The sequence below is a fragment of the Suncus etruscus genome, chromosome X (genome assembly GCF_024139225.1).
Source record: "Suncus etruscus isolate mSunEtr1 chromosome X, mSunEtr1.pri.cur, whole genome shotgun sequence".
In the NCBI taxonomy this organism is placed as follows: Eukaryota; Metazoa; Chordata; class Mammalia; order Eulipotyphla; family Soricidae; genus Suncus; species Suncus etruscus.
The window spans coordinates 105667335-105685150 of NC_064868.1; the positions used below are offsets into that span (position 1 = coordinate 105667335).

Below are 17816 nucleotides of genomic sequence, written 5' to 3' on the forward strand. Positions count from 1 at the left end.
AAAAAGCAGATTTAAGGGAAAGAGGATTCTTTCTGCACACATCTGCGAGGGGAGCTCGGGCTGACTGTTGGGGGCGTATGGGAAAGGAGCTTTTTTTCCCAGGGGGCAGCCGGCTGTGGGTTCCCGCCTCCACCCCTCTTGGCGCCCCACACTCAGGCAACAGTTGGTCGTGCGGGGCCCGGGCCGGGCTCTGAGTGGGGAGGGGGAGTCTCGCGATCGTTGAGGGGGGGTGGAGGGAGGGGGGAGGGTGCAGGGGGGAGGCATGACGTAGGGTGGGTGGACGGAAGTGGGGCAGGGTTGAGGGTTATTTAAAGAAGGGGGGCCGAGCGAAGAGGTTGGAAGCGGACTGATTCCCCACCCGGGTTCGGTCTAGCTTGTCCCCAGGCAGCAATCGCCTGGGCGCAGGCACCGCGTCCCGCTCCTCGCCCCCCTTATCCTCGCGGCCCCCCTTCTTCATTCCCTCTCCAACGCCATGGAGTCAGACACCGATGCGGTGGCAGCCACCGTGGCAGCCCTTGATAAGGGTGCCCCGATCGTGGCGGTGGAGGACGATCAGCCGGGGCCGTCCAGCGTCCAGGAGGAGGGAGCGACCGCCGAGGCCCCGGGGGCTCCCGAGAAGGGCCCGAAGAAGGAGGTAAAGAGGCAAGGGGGTGTGTGTCGCTGTGTGTCTGTGCGTGTGTGCTTGCGGGGTGCACAGCGCCAGCGCTGGCTTCTGGCGAGGGTTTCCACCTGCCCCCTCCGGGCGCCGACAGGTACCCGCGGAGCTCGGCGGGGTTGGCTGGGGGGTGCGAGGGAGGTGGCGGGCGCGGGGGGCTGGAGGGCGGGGGGCAGCGGCTCGGGCTGGGCAGCCGCTCCCCTCCCCCTTTTCCTTCTTGCAGCCCGGAGGGCGGGGGCGGGGCGGGGCGCGGCGCGGGGTGCCCGTTATTCCCAGGCTTGGGAACCCCTCGACAGCCCCCGAACTCCTCGGCCTTCCCGGAACTGGGGTAACGGGGTGGGGGATGGGGCTCTGTAGGAAAGCCTCCGCCCCTCTTCTCTCTCTCTCTCTCTCTCTCTCTCTCTCTCTCTCTCTCTCTCTCTCTCTCTCTCTCTCTCTCTCTCTCTCTCTCTCTCTCTCTCTCTCTCTCTGCCCCCCTCTTTCCCCCTCTCCCCCTCTCCCCCGCTTCCCGTCGGCGTCTGCCTGGGAAATCTGGGCCCTTCAATCCCACACTCGCGCTAAAAGGGTTTGGTCGGGGCACTTTCTTTGGATTTTTAAAGGAATTTCAGGGTGTCTGGGGTTGAGAGGCAGCAAGACTTTGGGAGACTTAAAATAGCGTGGATTGACAATGTCGGCGTTTGGCATGGCAGTGGGGGTGCAAAAACAAACAAACAAACAAACAAACAAAACATCCCTTGTTCATTGGTCCCTGTGCATTGAGGGACGGGGTTGTCACCTCGAGAACATGAGCTCTTCGCATCGCCAATCCAAAACCTCAACTGAGGTGTACTGGATGCTGCTTTAGGAAAATTTCCAACGTGTGTACACCCTTCCCATCTCCTGCCCCGCCCCCGACGGTAGAGGGTTTCGCTCCGAGGCCACCCAAATGGTCCCACCAGCTTGCCCCAACCCCTGCAGGCTCCTGCCTCCCTCTGCTTAGTGGACGCTACTGACTCCTGGACACGCGCAGGTTCCCCCCCCCCCCAGTATTTTGCACCGAGCGTCGCCAAAATGACCTACTGTGAAGGGGCATAAGATTACCGCTCAGATGCGTATTCAAACCCAGATTTTTGAAAAATATGCATTATTCTCCATCAGGCGTATTTCGTCTGAACCGAGCCATGCAAATAAAAGCTTGAAAGGAGTTGAAAAAAAAATTGGCACAAAAACTAAGCTGAGGCAGAAGGCTGTATCACAATTACGGAATGGATCCTTTATGATTAGATTTTTCGCCTCCCCGGTTTACGAGCAGACAATCCACAATTTTAAAACATGGCAGGTAATTCAAATTATGCTCTAGCGATCTCAACTGGCTGCCACTATATAACTCTACGGGATCCGAGCTGACCAAATAAATAAAAAGCTTTTGAAGGAAATTAACGCCTTTCGAAGTGAACTAGAGCCATTGGAAATTTAGCAGTTGCTCGAGTCATATTTTGACTGTTTACAGGGTTGAATAAACAGGGAGACAACTGTAGTAAGGGGTGGAAAACCTAGGAAACAGACATTTGTAGGTTTATGTGACCCTTGAATCAGTAAAACACGTCTGATGATTAAAGCTGGACCAGGTACCACTCGTCCATAGAAATCAATTGTTGGGAAGCTCCGAAATTTGTGGAGCTGTCTTTTAGCCCCTAGCCTGGGTAAATAAGTGCTAAACTCACTTGGCTAGCTGTAAAGGTTGGTGCCTTTCCAGTTTGTCTAATTGCTGTTTGAAAGGTGAAGATTGGAAATCAACTGGAAAAAATTATATAAGAAGCACTGATTAATATGTCTTCATGACTTCTGGAGCCTTATTAGAAACTGCGCTACAGGGGACATTTGCAACCAGGTGCACAGAACACACCTTAGGAACATTTATGTTTGATTCAGTAGGCTAAAGAATAGCCAGTGATTCCAGGTGGAAAACTTCCTCACCCTCCTCAACCTGCAGAAGAAACATGGTCCTGCTGACACCTTGATTCCAGACTTCTGGTCTCCAAAATATTCAACAACAAATTTTTGATTGTTCTAAGTCCCTGAACTAACAATCACCCCATTTTTTTTCTACTCAGGGAAATAGGTGCTATAAGCAAGAACTTTTTGGATGTCTGAAGTTTTTGTTTGTTTGCTTGTTTTTTTGTTGTTGTTGTTAATCACACACATCTTTTTTCTTCTTAGGACTTCCTTAACAACTGAAATAAAGGGCTGAAGAGATGGTACAGTAGGGCTTAAAGGGTTGACTTTGGAATCAAGCAAGATCCGCTGACAGAAGTGATCCCTGAGCTCACAGCCAGGAGGAAGTCCTGGACACCCCCAAATGTGCTCCATCCTACTCCTCTCACTTGAAATAGTTGCACAACATCTACTTAAGTTTTATTTTTCATGTTTTGTTTCTTTATTCTTGATTTTTGGGCCCCATCCTGCCACTTTTCGGACTACTCCAAATTCAGTGCTCAGGATCAGCCCTGGAGGTGCTTGTGGGACCATGAGGTTCTAGGGATCAAATCCTGGCTCCCCATGAACAGTCGCCCTTTGACTCATCTCCCTAGACCCATTCATTCACTTCTGCAAATAAAGTAAGTTGGTCCCCTTCCAAAAGTTGATTTCACTACATTGTGCACTACACTACCTTCACTCCTAAAGTGGTTGAGTAAGAAGACAGAGGAAGCAATTCCTAAAGTTTCTCAGTTACTGTACTCTAACACAATACCACAATACACAATACACAAGGCATTTGAGACCAAGAACTGGATTGCAAGTCTCCTTAATTAAGTAACTAACCACCTCCTGCACCATCTCCATGCTTATTTTGATTTTTTTTAAATGTATTATTATTTTTCAGACCTTCCAAGAAGGGCTCAGGGATCCAGGGAGCATTTTGTGATTCTCAACCAACCAGGCCAGTGGTGCTTGGAGGGGTGGGAATGGGTGTACCAGGGTTTTGTCTAGTGACACTCAGGATTCTTTGCAGTGCTTGGGACTGCACCGGTGTGAGGAGCATGCAAGTCATACACACTAAGCTCTGCATATCTTCCCAGGGCTCTTTTTGGATTTTTTGGATGGTCTCAGGCTATAGCTAGAGCTTCTTGTGGGGACTTTCCTAGTAGAGCTCAAAGGACCATGTGATTCGGGGATCGAAGCCAAGCCAACATCATGCAAAACATACATTCCAGCCCTTTGAATTCTCTCTCTAGCTCGTGTTTTATTCCCCCTCCCCATTTTAATTTAGGTATCATGATTTAGAGCACTGTTAGTGTTAGTTTCAACACCACACCCTCAACAAGAGTGTTTCCTTCCCTTCACCATTGTCCCATGGACCCCTCCCAGCCACCCCTTCCTCCCTCCCCCAGGTATACTTAGTTCTGTGAACAATTCTCAGGTTCTGTTGCTTTTTATCATTTATAGTTTCCTTACTATATTTCTTTGAATCCCACAATATGAGGAATATCATTCTGTATCTGTCCCTCTCCTGTCTGATATATATGATACCTTTGAATTGCATCCATATAGCAGCAAATGACATGAGTTCATCTTAGAGATGAATAATATTCCTTTGAGTATATGTATATATATATAAATATAACATATATATATATACACACATATACACACCACACACACACTCCACTGGTTCTTTTACTTTTGCTTTTTTTGAAGGGGGTATTAGTTTTATCTCTTAATAGTCAGGCTATTAACTCATTTCTTTTGTGTTTAGTTTTTGGGCCACACCCAAGGGTGCTCAGTGCTTACTCCTGACTGTGCTCGGGGATCAGTACTGGTGGGACTTGGGGGAACTACATGGGGTTCCAGGGATCAAAATTGGGTGGTTCATAAGCAATGCAAGTGCCCTGCCCTCTGTACTACCTCTCTGGTCCCAACTACCCCTTTTCCTCTTGTTTTTTGGGCAATACCCTCATGTACTCAGGGCCTAGTCCTGGCTTATCGCTTAGGAATCACTCCTGGCAGGACTAGGCCAACTATATGGGGTGGCAGGGATAGAACTCAGGCTGCCTAAATACTCACTGTACTTTCTTTTTCAGTATAACTCAAACCCCCAACTATCATATTTTAACATGTTGACATCAGTGTGTGCCATCAGTGGCTCACAACTGAATGTGTTCTAATTAATACAAAATATAGAACTGGTGCCAATGTGTCAAACACTTTGACAACTTTTACTAGTAGGAAATTATATTTGAAAATGCATATAGATATAAAAAAGCCATAAAATCATTAACAATGATAAAATACAAAAAAGCAATGCAGCAGGAAGAAGAAAATAGCTCCAAGGAAGATATTTTAGATTAAATTCATGTATTTTTGTTTGGGGGTCACTGTTGACTTGCAGTCTTGCTTGTGTCATCTACCTCTGCTACTACTTTCTGGAATATGGGATCCCATATTACACACTTGCTAAAACTGTATATCAAATCAAAGGAATGAGCTCTGAATGAGAAGTGGTTATTAGTAGGCAAAAGTAGGTGAAGTTTAATGAATTTATTTGTGACATACAACTATAGAAAGGTGTTTTTTTTGCCTACCTTCTGGTTCTTGGTTTTATTGACAGTTAGAAAACCTCCACATTGTGGAAATTGGAGTTAGTATTTTGGTCATGGAACCATCAAGGAAAGGTCACAGTCTTTAAGCCAAGGCATCTTGATGACCTTGTGTTGCATTTTTCTAACATAAAGATAGCCTGATGAAATTCATAAGGGGCTTATTAGACTACCTTAGTCACTTTTTAAGAATTTATTTTATTTCATATTTTTGATTTTTGGGCTTATGTAGTTCTTAAGGTTTACTCCTGGCTCTGCGTCCATGGGTCACTCTTAGCAGGGGTTGGGGGACCATATGTGGGGTAAGAGATTGAACCCAGATTGTGCAGGTACATTGAAAACACCTTTACCTCTTGTACAGTCTGTCGGCCTTGAGAAGTGTATTTTAAAAAACATACCTTACACAAATGTGGAAGGTTATGCCACTTAAGTAATTACCCAGAGCTTTTAATAGCACTTCTCAAGGAAAGGAATTTTAATTAGTGTAGAATTAAATTTTATGATATTCTACTGCAAGGCAAGCAAAAATGTAATTAGTAAGATGTTTTTCTAATATTGAAACTAATTTGATAAAGTGAAGTTTGGTCTAATATTATTTGATATATACTTGTCGAAATGAGACCAAGTAATCTTCTTCTTTTGAAACTTGAAAACTGGACTTCATATACTTTTTAATAGGGAGCTTGTCATCTAATTTCTTTTATTGCTTTAAAATTGAAATAGAGGGACCGGCGTGGTGGCGCTAGAGGTAAGGTGTCTGCCTTGCTAGTGCTAGCCTAGGACGGACTGCGGTTTGATCCCCCGGCATCCCATATGGTCCCCCAAGACAGGACTAACCCCTGAGCGTCACTGGGTGTGGCCCAAAAACCAAAAAATAAATTGAAATAAAAGGGCAGCAGAGGTGCAAGAGGCAAGGATTGAGGTACATGTATTGCCTGTGGATGAGCCTGGTTTCATTTCAGGTACTGCATGGTCTTCTGAGAACCACAGGGAGGACCCCTAAGCACGGAGCCTGGCGTAGCCCTTGAATACTGCTGGGTGTGACTCGGTTGCCCAAATAAAATAAAATACAATATATAGTGTATGTATATTGAGGGTATTTTAGCATTTTCCATTCTTCCCATCCAGGATTGCATTCAAAACATCCTACATAAACTATATGTAATGTTAAATATAAAAACTTTAGGGGTATCTTGAAAGCACATGCCTTGCAAGTGATAGTTACTGGCACCGAGGGGTCTGATCAGCACCATATTTTTGGGCCCATGAATTCCAGGCCTTTTTGGTCATAATTAGCTAAGAGGGATTCCCAGTACTCTTGAGTACCACTTGGGACCCCCCTCGCTGCCACCAAAGAATAAAGTATCACCGAACAACAATTTATATGTGCTATAAAAAAGAACCTGGACCAGGATCACAATACAGAATGTTAATTTGGATCCCTTAAAATTTAAATTTTAATCTTGAGTAATATGCCCATATTGGAGTCATATTTTCTTATGTTTTAGGGTCACCTTCTATTATTCTATTACATAAGGAACGGGTAAATAAAAGCTACGTTAAGAGGGGCATACAGCCACATGCAAGGCAAACTCCCTACTGCTGCGCCATCTCTCTGGCCCCAAGATGGGCATATATTTAAAAATGGATCTGTGTTCGGGCTTGTGTGCAAAGTCCACGCTGAAACTAAAATGCTGTTGGCTTTGGTACTAATGGCTTTTGGTACATAGACATAATAGGCTTATATATATATTTTTTAAATTTCTTTCTTGATTTTATGTGAAGAAGGAGGTAAGTTTTATATATCTATTCATGTCTACAAATAAAATATTGGCTTTACATGGAATAAATGTATGTATTATCCAGCCCAACTCAACCCCCACCAGATAAGTTCAATGTTTTTAAGTAGATGATTGATGTTAATTTTTATTAAATTACAAACTTTAAATATCAAAGTTCAATAGTTTATAGTCCTGAGAAAATGCTGCTACCAAAGATTTGTAATGTAAATAGTATAAAATAGTTTTCCCTTCTGGTTGGAGAAAATTAACATAAGTCAAAGTGCTGAACTGTACTATTGCATTAGTTTAAATATAAATGATCCCATTGCATTGAATTAAAAAGTTTAAATGGTCCAGTTAGACTATGAAAGCAATTTAAAAAACACTGCCTTTTCAGGAACATAAACCAGTCTTTTCTTCTGACAGTCTGTCTGGCTTGTTTCCATTACATAAAGAAGTGTTTCTGAGAATGAATATTACTTAACTTCTTTGGTTCATGGTTAATAATATTAGTGTACTCTGAATTTTTAAAAATCTATTCAATTTACATTCTTCATTTTGAAATGGTGTGCTGTCTCACCTTTTGGTTTTTAATTAATGGCATTTCTCTGTTTTTTATTATTCTTCGGATTTTTTTATTGGACCTCAGGTGCACATGCTGATCTAATTATAAGCATTGCTTCATGACAGGCTCTCATCATCAGTCCGTGCATGGCCCATGTTGATTTATTTATTTAGTATTTAATTACGCTTTACTCCTTTCAAATGAAAATGTTAAGGCCTTGCTTTGCAGTTTGGTGATTTATTTTTTTTTTTGAAATTCTAGAAAAGCGTTTCTCAGTTTCAACTCAAACTTGCTGCTAAAACTTCTAAGTCTGAAAAAGAAATGGACCCAGAATATGAAGAGAAAATGGTAAATATATTTTTTGGGGTACAAGTGACTACTGTAGCTCATTTTTCTAGAGGAGATGTGAAAGATGAAAAATTACATGTGTGCAGATAATGAATACAGAATCAAATTTTAGAGATGGAAAGTAATTTAATCTGTGATTGATTATAATGGATTTTTGTTGAATAAATGAATCTCATTTTCAGATGAGGAAAAGGTTCAGGGGAACGATATGGAATCACTCGGACTAGACATCCCCTCACTTTTGCTCTGTGCTCTTTTCTTCATAATAAGGTGTTTGGTGCTCAGAATATTGCATCCATTAAAAAAAGGTATCATCGGTACTCTCAATATGGCTGAGCAAAATCAGGTCAAAAACCAGAGTGAATTTTTTTTCTACACTCCTTGCTTTTATTATATGAATGAATGCTACACATTATGAAACATGTAATATGGTAATTTTTGAGGGAAGACTGTTTATCGTAGTGAACTAAAATATTACAAATTTAAGCAGTATAATCTCAGTTGTGCCCACATACTGCTTTGCTGTGATTTAATAGTTTTAATTATTAGTTACTAAAATCTACATTTCAGCTTGAACTAGTATCTGGTATCTTTCAAAACGAATCAAATTGTTTAACTACAAGGAGAGTTAAAAGGTAGCTGTTAGGAACTGATTTTTTTGGGGGGAGTTTGGGGGTCATTTTTTCCAATAATGTCATAAAATTAAGTAGATATAGATGGATGTTTGTATCTTCATAGCAGTTTTTGAAAACTCCCTGCCTTCATGTTTAAGGTCATGTCTAATGTAGATAGTTAATGTTTCAACAACTCTAAAAACAACATTCCAGTGAAGATAACATAAAATAGAAAGGTTTTGGCCTCCTTCCAACTACAGGCTTGAATATATTTCTCTAATTCTTGTATTTATGTTAATGAACCTTGTAAGTTTCTTGTGTTATTAATTATGCATCCTTCATTAGTAATCAGATGTTCTCTACCCTGTGGTCAGAAAATGAGAATAAAAATTACCTTTATTTTTTCTCTGTCTAGAATAATGTATACCTAATTTGCTATTTTAAGACTTAATTTTATTTTAAGACTTTTTAAGAAGAATTTTTTTAGTGGAAACAAGTTTTATTGCTTTTACATGGTACAAATTTTACGACCTTTTACTATATATTGAGGAATTTTAATACAGCAAACTTTAAACAGTTAACATATTCACCATTTCACTTATATATATGTGTGTGTTATATTATTTTCTCTTGCTCACTTTCAGGAGAACATATAATCATACTCTAAGCATGAAAAATTTAAGATAATTGCAGTTGAAGAGGGAAATGTTATTTTATTGTACCATGTCTTACTTTGCCTTGTGTGCTGTTAAGAAATATTATAATGTGTTACAATCTGGGGACTTGAGGGACAAAGTAATTGTTCATGGATTCTGTTTTATTTATCTTAATGTTCTTTGGCTGAAAGTTCAGAGTTAGATATCAGCAAGGGGACTTCTTCTGAGAATTATGTTATGGGTGATTGTCCTTCCACTGTAACTTTACCTTGTCCTCTTTCTTTGCATCTTTGTTCTCATAATTAAAAAAATTAAAAAAATATTTTGAGACAAGATGGCACTTATACTGAGATTTTATTTATTTCCAGATTGAGTTTGAAGATTTTCAGAGTTTTCTATGGTATATATACACACATACATATCTATCATGGTTAATAATTTACATTACTGTATTTAAGTTATGTAATGTATTGTGATGCTTGAATTTTATTTATGTTTGAGTTATATAATGTGTAATAATGCTTGGATTTTAATTATTTAGGGAAATAAAGTCATGGTGTTTAGAAACATGTTTGTTTTTTGACCTCACTCTTTAAACTGGGTGCTTCTCATTAGTATATTTGCCGAAGTCAATATATCATTTAGTTTCTACTTAAACAATCTAAACTACTATTTCCATAAACCCACTACTTACTAGCTGTAGGAGATTTGGAAAGTTACTGTCTATGAACCTCAGTATTTTTTTCAGCTGAAAAAATGGGGATAAATAATATTACCTGCCTTATACATTAAATGGGTTCCTTTGGTAAAAAGTTCTTAGAATGTAGTGCATGGCAAACATAAGTGTGTTAAATAATTTTGAAGGAATGGAAAATGAAAAGCACTGCTTTCTTTGTTTTGCAAAATAGAAAGCAGACCGAGCAAAGAGATTTGAATTTCTACTGAAACAGACAGAACTTTTTGCACATTTCATTCAACCTTCAGCACAGAAATCGCCAACATTTCCCCTGAACATGAAATTGGGACGTCCTCGAATAAAGAAAGATGACAAGCAGAGTTTAGTTTCTATTGGAGAGTAAGTTGGCATCACTCTATTTTTCCTCTCCTCCCTTTGATACCCCTTTTTCCTCCACTCATACTCCTTTTTAACTTATTCAATGTAAATGTGTATTTGATATAATTTAATATACATTAATCAAGGTCATTGATCACTGTAAATATGGGTTAGAGGCATAGTTTCTAGTTTTTCCTTACTAAAATGGTAAATCTGTAAACAAAATGTAGACTGGTTTGGGCCAGGATTCAATATGGCTTAAGTGGTAGATCACATTTGATCCTTGGTACTATGCATAATCTTCCCCACCATTGCAGCAATTCTGGGATAGTCCTCTGTGGCCTCTCTAACCGTCCTTGGAAACCATTGTGTCCAGCCAGAAAATCAGATAGAGAAACCATCAAAAAGAAGTGGCCTTAGACCTCTGGCACTGCTGGTGTGTCTCCTATTAGAAACTGACTGGGGTCAGGAGATATTACAGCTGATAGAGTGTATGAACCCATGGCAGATTCAATTCTTAGCACCACATTGTCCCCAGACTTTTGCTCATTTCAATCCTGGAGGTCACCTGCACTTTGCAGTGGCCTGCTTGTCCCTGGCAGACACAGTAAAATCCAAGCAACATTATATCCTCAGGCTGAACGTTGAACTGCCTCACTGGTTTGCTGAGAATTGTTGGTAAGGTTTCCCAACCTCTGAAGCTTAGGAGCCCCAAACAAATGTAGGTCGTTTCTACCGGTTTACAAGGAATGCCCTTGGCAGCTGTTTTTCTAACAAAACATACTAGCAGTATATGCAAAATTAAAGGACACCTTAGCATTTGTGTTAAATATTAAGGTGCAATTGATCCTAGACGAATACAGGTTTGAACTTTGAATTTATTTATACATGGAATTAAAAAAAAAAACACAGGTTCTGGGACCGGAGAGACAGTACAGTGGGTAAGGTGCTTGTCTTGCAAACAGCTGACCCAGGTTCTATATCTGGCACCCTATATGGTCCCTCAAGCCTGCCAGGAGTTATTCCTGAGCACACATCCAGGAATAAGCCCTGAGTGCAACTGGGTTTGGCCTCCAAACAAAACCAAACAAATAAACTACAGGTTCTGCATTCAGATATTGAATTAAGTATGCATGTGATTGGATGAATCACCAGATGTGGAACTGATGAGAGCCCCCTTAGGTGCTGATTATTTTCTGTTTGTAGGTTCTGCATTCAGGGATTCAGCCAACCATATATGTTGGGGTTGATTCCTTTATGCAAAACCTGTGTATGTGTAGAGAACTGACACCAAGTTCCATGTGGGTTTTTAGCTTTGAATGGGGGTTCGTGGTAGGTGCGAATATCAGCCTCTTACCTTCATCTATGTTGAGGATCAACCCTCTCTCTTTCATTTTAGCTATCGCCACAGGCGAACAGAACAAGAGGAAGATGAAGAACTACTCTCAGAGTGTCGGAAAACAGCTAATGTGTGTGTTAGATTTGAGGTGTCTCCCTCCTGTAAGTATTTCATGATACTGTTTTTTTTTTTTCAATTTGGTTTTAGAAATTTGTTTATGGATCTCTCAAACATTGCTTAGGAAGGCTAGGAATCCTTCCTGAATATCCTTGGCCAACTGGTGAGTTGGCCAGTGAGACTGCTCGGTGTCAGAAGCCTCCAGGGTTGCATCTTGCAATGCGTGGCCACCATGGTCTACTGCATGCAAAGCATACAACTTTACCCCAGTAATATATCTGGGGGCGTCCGGTTTTAGAAAATTTTTCCTGGCTATATTAACAAAAGTATGATTTTTTTTCCTTCAGATGTGACAGGAGGACTACTAAGAGATTACCAAATTAGAGGACTGAACTGGTTGATCTCCTTGTATGAAAATGGAGTTAATGGTATTTTGGCTGACGAAATGGTAAGGAATTGGTCACTAAAAACACAATCTCAGCTAGCAGTCATTTTCATATAAGTTTTAAGTTCTTTTCCCAAGGCTTGGCAGCTAATTGTAAAGTGTAGAGTTATTTCTTTAATCTCTAGAATTAATTTTCACAGACACAATGAGATTTCCTTAAATGTTACAAAAATGATACGTCCATTTTTGTTTGCACTTTGCTATCTAGAAATCTCAGTGCCCAAAATGAAGCATCTGTATAATAACTTAAAATGATTTATCTTTTTTTCCTTTTCCTATCTTTTACTTTCTACTCACTTTCCTTAGTCCATCTTTATTTTTTATTTTACCATTAATTTATATTTATAGTTTCATTATGGGAAACTTGAAATATGCTTTCATTGTAGGCTACCTGGAATCCTCTTAGGAATGAGGTGGGGTCTATAAAGCAAACAATACATGAGTGAATGAATAAACAAAACAACAAATGAGTATGTGTATGCAGAATTACATGTAAAAACACAATAATTAGTAAATCAGAAAGTGGGTTATTAAAAAGAAAGCATGAATAGATGTGCCAAAACAATGGTTTTCATCTATCAATTCAGCTACCAGTAATAACTAGTATCAGTCCATAAAAGTTTCCTGCCATTTCATTAAAAAATTATAGCCACACATGCTACAGCTTGGATAAAACTTACATTTTGTAATACTAGTCTTAAGAATGAATGCAAAATATACTATTTTAAAAGATTTTTTTGCTGTGCTTCTGTGAAATATTTTTTCTATTTTCATTAGTCCCAAGTACATAAAGTTGAAAACCACAAGAAAAAAACCAAAAATGTTAAAAGCAGTCTTGATACTGTTGAATAGTTTCTTTAGCTTTTAACACTTGACACTCCTTTTTCGCAGAGAAAATTTTTATGCAATTTCAGGCATATATGTATATAAAATAAATATGCAAATCAAACACTTACTGACAATACATCATAAAGAAATTCACTTTAAAACGAAATTTTGAGACTCCCACCTTCAATTACACAGTGTCATATGGGGTTGAGACCCACAGTTTCAGAGAAGATTTAGAATGCCAGGTGGACATCAGAAAATCAGGTAAAAAGAATGATGTAATGTTAATTACATGAACAAAGCATGAATAAGACTATTTGAGATGCTAATTTGATTAGAACTATAGATGAAGGCTTAGATTGACATTTTAAAATCAAATATGTAAAATGGGATTCAGAGGACAGTAGGAATTCTAGTCTGTATGACCAGAAAATTCTGGTCTTTGTAACTCTAATCCCATATGTAGGCATGTTTGTTTGAGCAACTGTTAGGTATGTGGCAGGAAGTCCTTTAACTCAAGGGGGTCAGTAGCTTCTTACATTTAGTATTCTGGGTTGGATAATATTGCAGGTCAAAGGGTTGAGGAATTTGGCTAATTGAATAACAGAAGGAGTAGGACTATTTGACACAAACACTTCTGGATTAGACTTTTCAAGTAGGACATGTTGAATTTATGCTGATACCAGTTATTTATTAGTTACCAAAAAAGAGAACAATTAGGATACTAGAAAATTTGAAAAGGTTGAAAAGGTTTGAGAACAAAGTAAAAGCAAATGATACTTTTGCTGCCTGGAAATATAACTCCAGTTAGTATCTTAGTGTATTTCTGATTTAGTATTTTCTTCTGGATATTTTTCTACAGAGTTGAGATTATATTGAATATATAATATATATTTTGATTTCTCATATTCACACATATTTTCTACATAACACTTCTGAAAAAAGTAATTGCTGCATAAGAATTCTAGGAAGGTATCATGATTTTTATATATTTATTCCCTTATTGCTGGTTATTTGGTAGTATCAATAATTCTGTATTGAAAATCTCCTGGAATTTAAATTCTTTGACAGCTCAGATTATTTCTTAGAAGTGGCTTTCTAGAAAGATTCCTGGAAGTGAAATTACTTGGTTAAGTAAAATAAACACCTTAAATTTTGGTATAAACATCTTATGATTTCATTAGACCCAATTCAGTGAAATATCAGACTAGATAAACCTTATAAAATAGCTTTAAGCTTAAGTTTATAAAAGAAAACAGTGTATACACCCAGGAAGTGGTTTTAAAGGATCACAGAGTGTAGGGATTTCTCCCTTTTCCATGAGTCACATGGTAGGTTTCATGAATGCTCAACATATCAAACAATGTTATCAAACAATGCTCAGGGGGCTCTCAGGACCACTCCTGGTGACACTCAACCAACTTAGTGCAAGAGTTTAATGCTTGGGCCTAGTGATGGGGTAACACTTAGGCCCAGCAGTGCAGGGACTGCTACAGTCATACCTGGAGGTGTTTGGGAAGGGATCAAGCAGTGATTTAGATCAAACTAAGGGCCTTGCACATGCAAGGCTTACACTGTGACTCTAGGAACTATTTCCCTAGCCCTCAACTTAGTTGTTTAAAAGTCCATTGGACTGTTATCTCTGAAAGTTCTTTCTGAGTTTCAAAGTTCTTTTTATGTTCTGTTCTTTTATGTTTTGTTCTTTCATGGCTCCATAGATCTTCAAGGGTATGATTTATACAGAAGCTACAAAGGGCTGGTGCACAAACTTTGCATGCTGGAGGCCTGAGTGATTCCCATTACTGCATGACCCGCTGAGCACAACCAGGTTTCAGCCCCCAGCATCATGCTTGAATTAGATTCTGAGCACCATTAGGTGTAGCCTCCAAACCCCCAAAAACAAGTGTACAAAGAAACGAAAACGCACAGAACCCCTTGATATGGATAGTTGTGATCATTTTATTACTGGGCTCTAATAATGTTGGGGAAAATGTGAAAGACTGGTGAAAATTTCAGTAGGTTGGTACAGTAAACATGTCTTTGTGACATACACAAACAAAATTTTGTAGCTAGTAGGAATAATACGTTGTAGATTGCTTGCTCATTTATAGGAAAAGTCTCCTAAGTGGTAAGTTGCTCAACTTTTCTAATTGCAAATTTATGGTTTCATATTTTGTTCAAAGTAAGTAAGTATTGAATTGAAATGGTTATTTACTTAAAAGATCTTTTAACTTTTTCCAAAGTAAGAGAGTTGGCAATTATCTCTTGTGGTGATTCTACAAACAAAATGCTTCATTAAAGTTTATGAATTTTCTTTTCTTTATGATGGTAAAACAGGGTCTTGGAAAAACTTTACAAACAATTGCATTACTTGGTTATCTGAAACATTACCGAAATATTCCTGGACCTCACATGGTTTTAGTGCCAAAATCTACTTTACACAATTGGATGAATGAATTCAAACGCTGGGTCCCATCTCTTCGAGTTATTTGTTTCGTCGGAGATAAGGATGCAAGAGTAAGTGGGCAATTGGTTTTACAATGCTATCAAGAATAACATTTTTTCCTGGGGTTACTTTGCTTAGTTTTAGTTATAGACTATTGAAATTGACTACTCCACTACCACTACAGCTAAATAAGTCATTTTGGTAGTCTTTGCTGTGAATGCTTTTCATATATTAAATTCTTACAACACTAATGAGATAGAGAACTTATCTACTTAGATCATCAATATGCATTTATTTTTAGTAATCTAACTTAAAAATTCTAGAATTGAATTTCTTGGAAATTTATTTTCAGAAATATATTGATTATTCAGAAGTATATCTTTTTAACAACTGTCATTTGTGCAATTGAACTCCAAATTATGTAAATTTTCAGCATCATAATTTATGGAGTGTCAGGGATCAAATGCTGGTCATGAGTGCAAGGCAAATGCCCTACTCACTGTACTATTGCTTTGGCCCACTCTACATATATTCTTTGTTAACTCAGGGCTCTTGCTCAAATTAGCTATATTTCCAAGAGATAGCTTAACATTCTAAAGTGCATGTTTTGTATGCAGTAGGCCTTTTTCCAATCCTCAGCACCACAGACCACGAGGAGTGACCCCTAAACATAGAGTCTGGGAGCACTGGCTGTTATGGCCACCAAAACCAAGCCATACCAGAATATACATTTGTCAACCTAATAGGCTACAATTGTTTTAGGACTGTAGAATTAATCTAAAAACAATGAATTATGCAAAGATACCAAAATGATTAATCAGCTTAAAAAGCATGTTATTAAACTTTGTCTTTATTTTGCCTCCAGAGACCTTAGAGTAAATATTTATTCTGTTTTACATATTTGGATAGGCTATCAAAAGATTCTCAAAAGAATGGTAGCATAATGAATTATATAATTTTATTCTTAATATTTTGCTTGAAGAAAAATTACTTAAATTTATTTAAATATAACTTATAAATAATTTAAATAGTGGAATAATTGAACTCATAAATTTAGAATTGTAGGCTTGATTCTTTCCTGTGCTTAATATTTTCCACTAGCAAATTAGCTACTTTAAACTCATTTTTGCTTGCTGCTATTTATAGTGTAATGCCACTTTTTATAAAACTGCATCTATGAAGTATTAATTTTTTGATGAATAACAAGATTATACACAAAAGAGAAATATGTAGGCTTTTTATTTTCATAGTGTCTAAATAAAAATATATTCTAGTGGTTTTAAACTATAGGATCCCAGGGTTGCATGAAGTGTCTCTAGAGTTTTATAAATAGATTGAATGTATTTAATTTGTGACTTCTTCATTTCTACCTCATAGAAGGTTTTTATTCTAGTGCTTTAAATATTAATCTTGAAAACCAATTTTAAGTCAGTGTTTTACAAATTTGTACTCATGAATGGTTTTTTTCTTTTTTTGGGGGGGTCACGCTCAGGGGTTACTCCTGGCTCTATGCTCAGAAATTGCTCCTGGCAGGCTCGGGGGACCATATGGGATGATGGGATTCGAACCGCCATCCTTCTGCATGCAAGGCAAAAACGCCTTGCTTCCATGCTATCTTTCCAGCCCCAATGGGTTGGGAATTCAATTTAGTAAGTGGTAGTAGCAACTTTTTAGAGGGTGTTATATGGAGTAGAAAATGAATGTATTTTAGTGCCAGAGTGATAGTACAGCAGGCATGGCATTTGTCTTATATGTAGCTGACCAGAATTCAATCTCCAGCACCTTATATGGCCCCCTGCTAGGAGTGATCCCTTAATGAAGTAAGTCCTGAGCAGTGCTGATTGTACTTCCCCTAAATAAAGGGCAAAAAAATAGCAGACAAAAAATAAATGAAAAAAATCTATGTCATTATTATAAGTGTAGTAGTGTTGTTTTGAGAAACTTTCAAGTTCTTATTTTCTTATTCACATGCACACAAACAATATGTGTGTACACATATTGAATAGCTCCCTAAAATATAATTTTATTATAGGCTATGATCCAAAGAATTTGAAGACCTATAATTACTAATAGTGAAAAATTAATGTACTGCATGCAGCTTTTAGAGCAAGTTTTAAAAAATCAAGATCATGGGCCGGGCGGTGGCGCTAAAGGTAAGGTGCCTGCCTTGCCTGCGCTAACCTTGGACGGACCGCGGTTCGATCCCCCGGTGTCCCATATGGTCCCCCAAGCCAGGAGCAACTTCTGAGCACATAGCCAGGAGTAACCCCTGAGCGTTACTGGGTGTGGCCCAAAAACCAAAAAAAAAAAAAAATCAAGATCATTACTTACAGACATATTTAATAGCATATGGGGTAGATACATTGGATATTTCTATTTCCCGGCATGTTT

The 17816-nt window shown here is 38.7% G+C and overlaps 1 protein-coding gene across 1 annotated transcript in view; it reads left to right on the forward strand.

The window, feature by feature from the left end:
* The first annotated feature begins 333 nt into the window (after positions 1–333).
* The window catches only part of SMARCA1 (SWI/SNF related, matrix associated, actin dependent regulator of chromatin, subfamily a, member 1), a 100876-nt gene continuing 83393 nt past the window's right edge, over positions 334–17816 (forward strand). Inside the window, exons 1-6 of the mRNA XM_049766655.1 lie at positions 334–634; positions 7840–7926; positions 10105–10271; positions 11650–11750; positions 12054–12154; positions 15317–15496. Coding sequence (XP_049622612.1) covers positions 473–634; positions 7840–7926; positions 10105–10271; positions 11650–11750; positions 12054–12154; positions 15317–15496 — 798 coding nt within the window. The 5' untranslated portion in view covers positions 334–472. The remainder of the gene's footprint in view (positions 635–7839; positions 7927–10104; positions 10272–11649; positions 11751–12053; positions 12155–15316; positions 15497–17816) is intronic.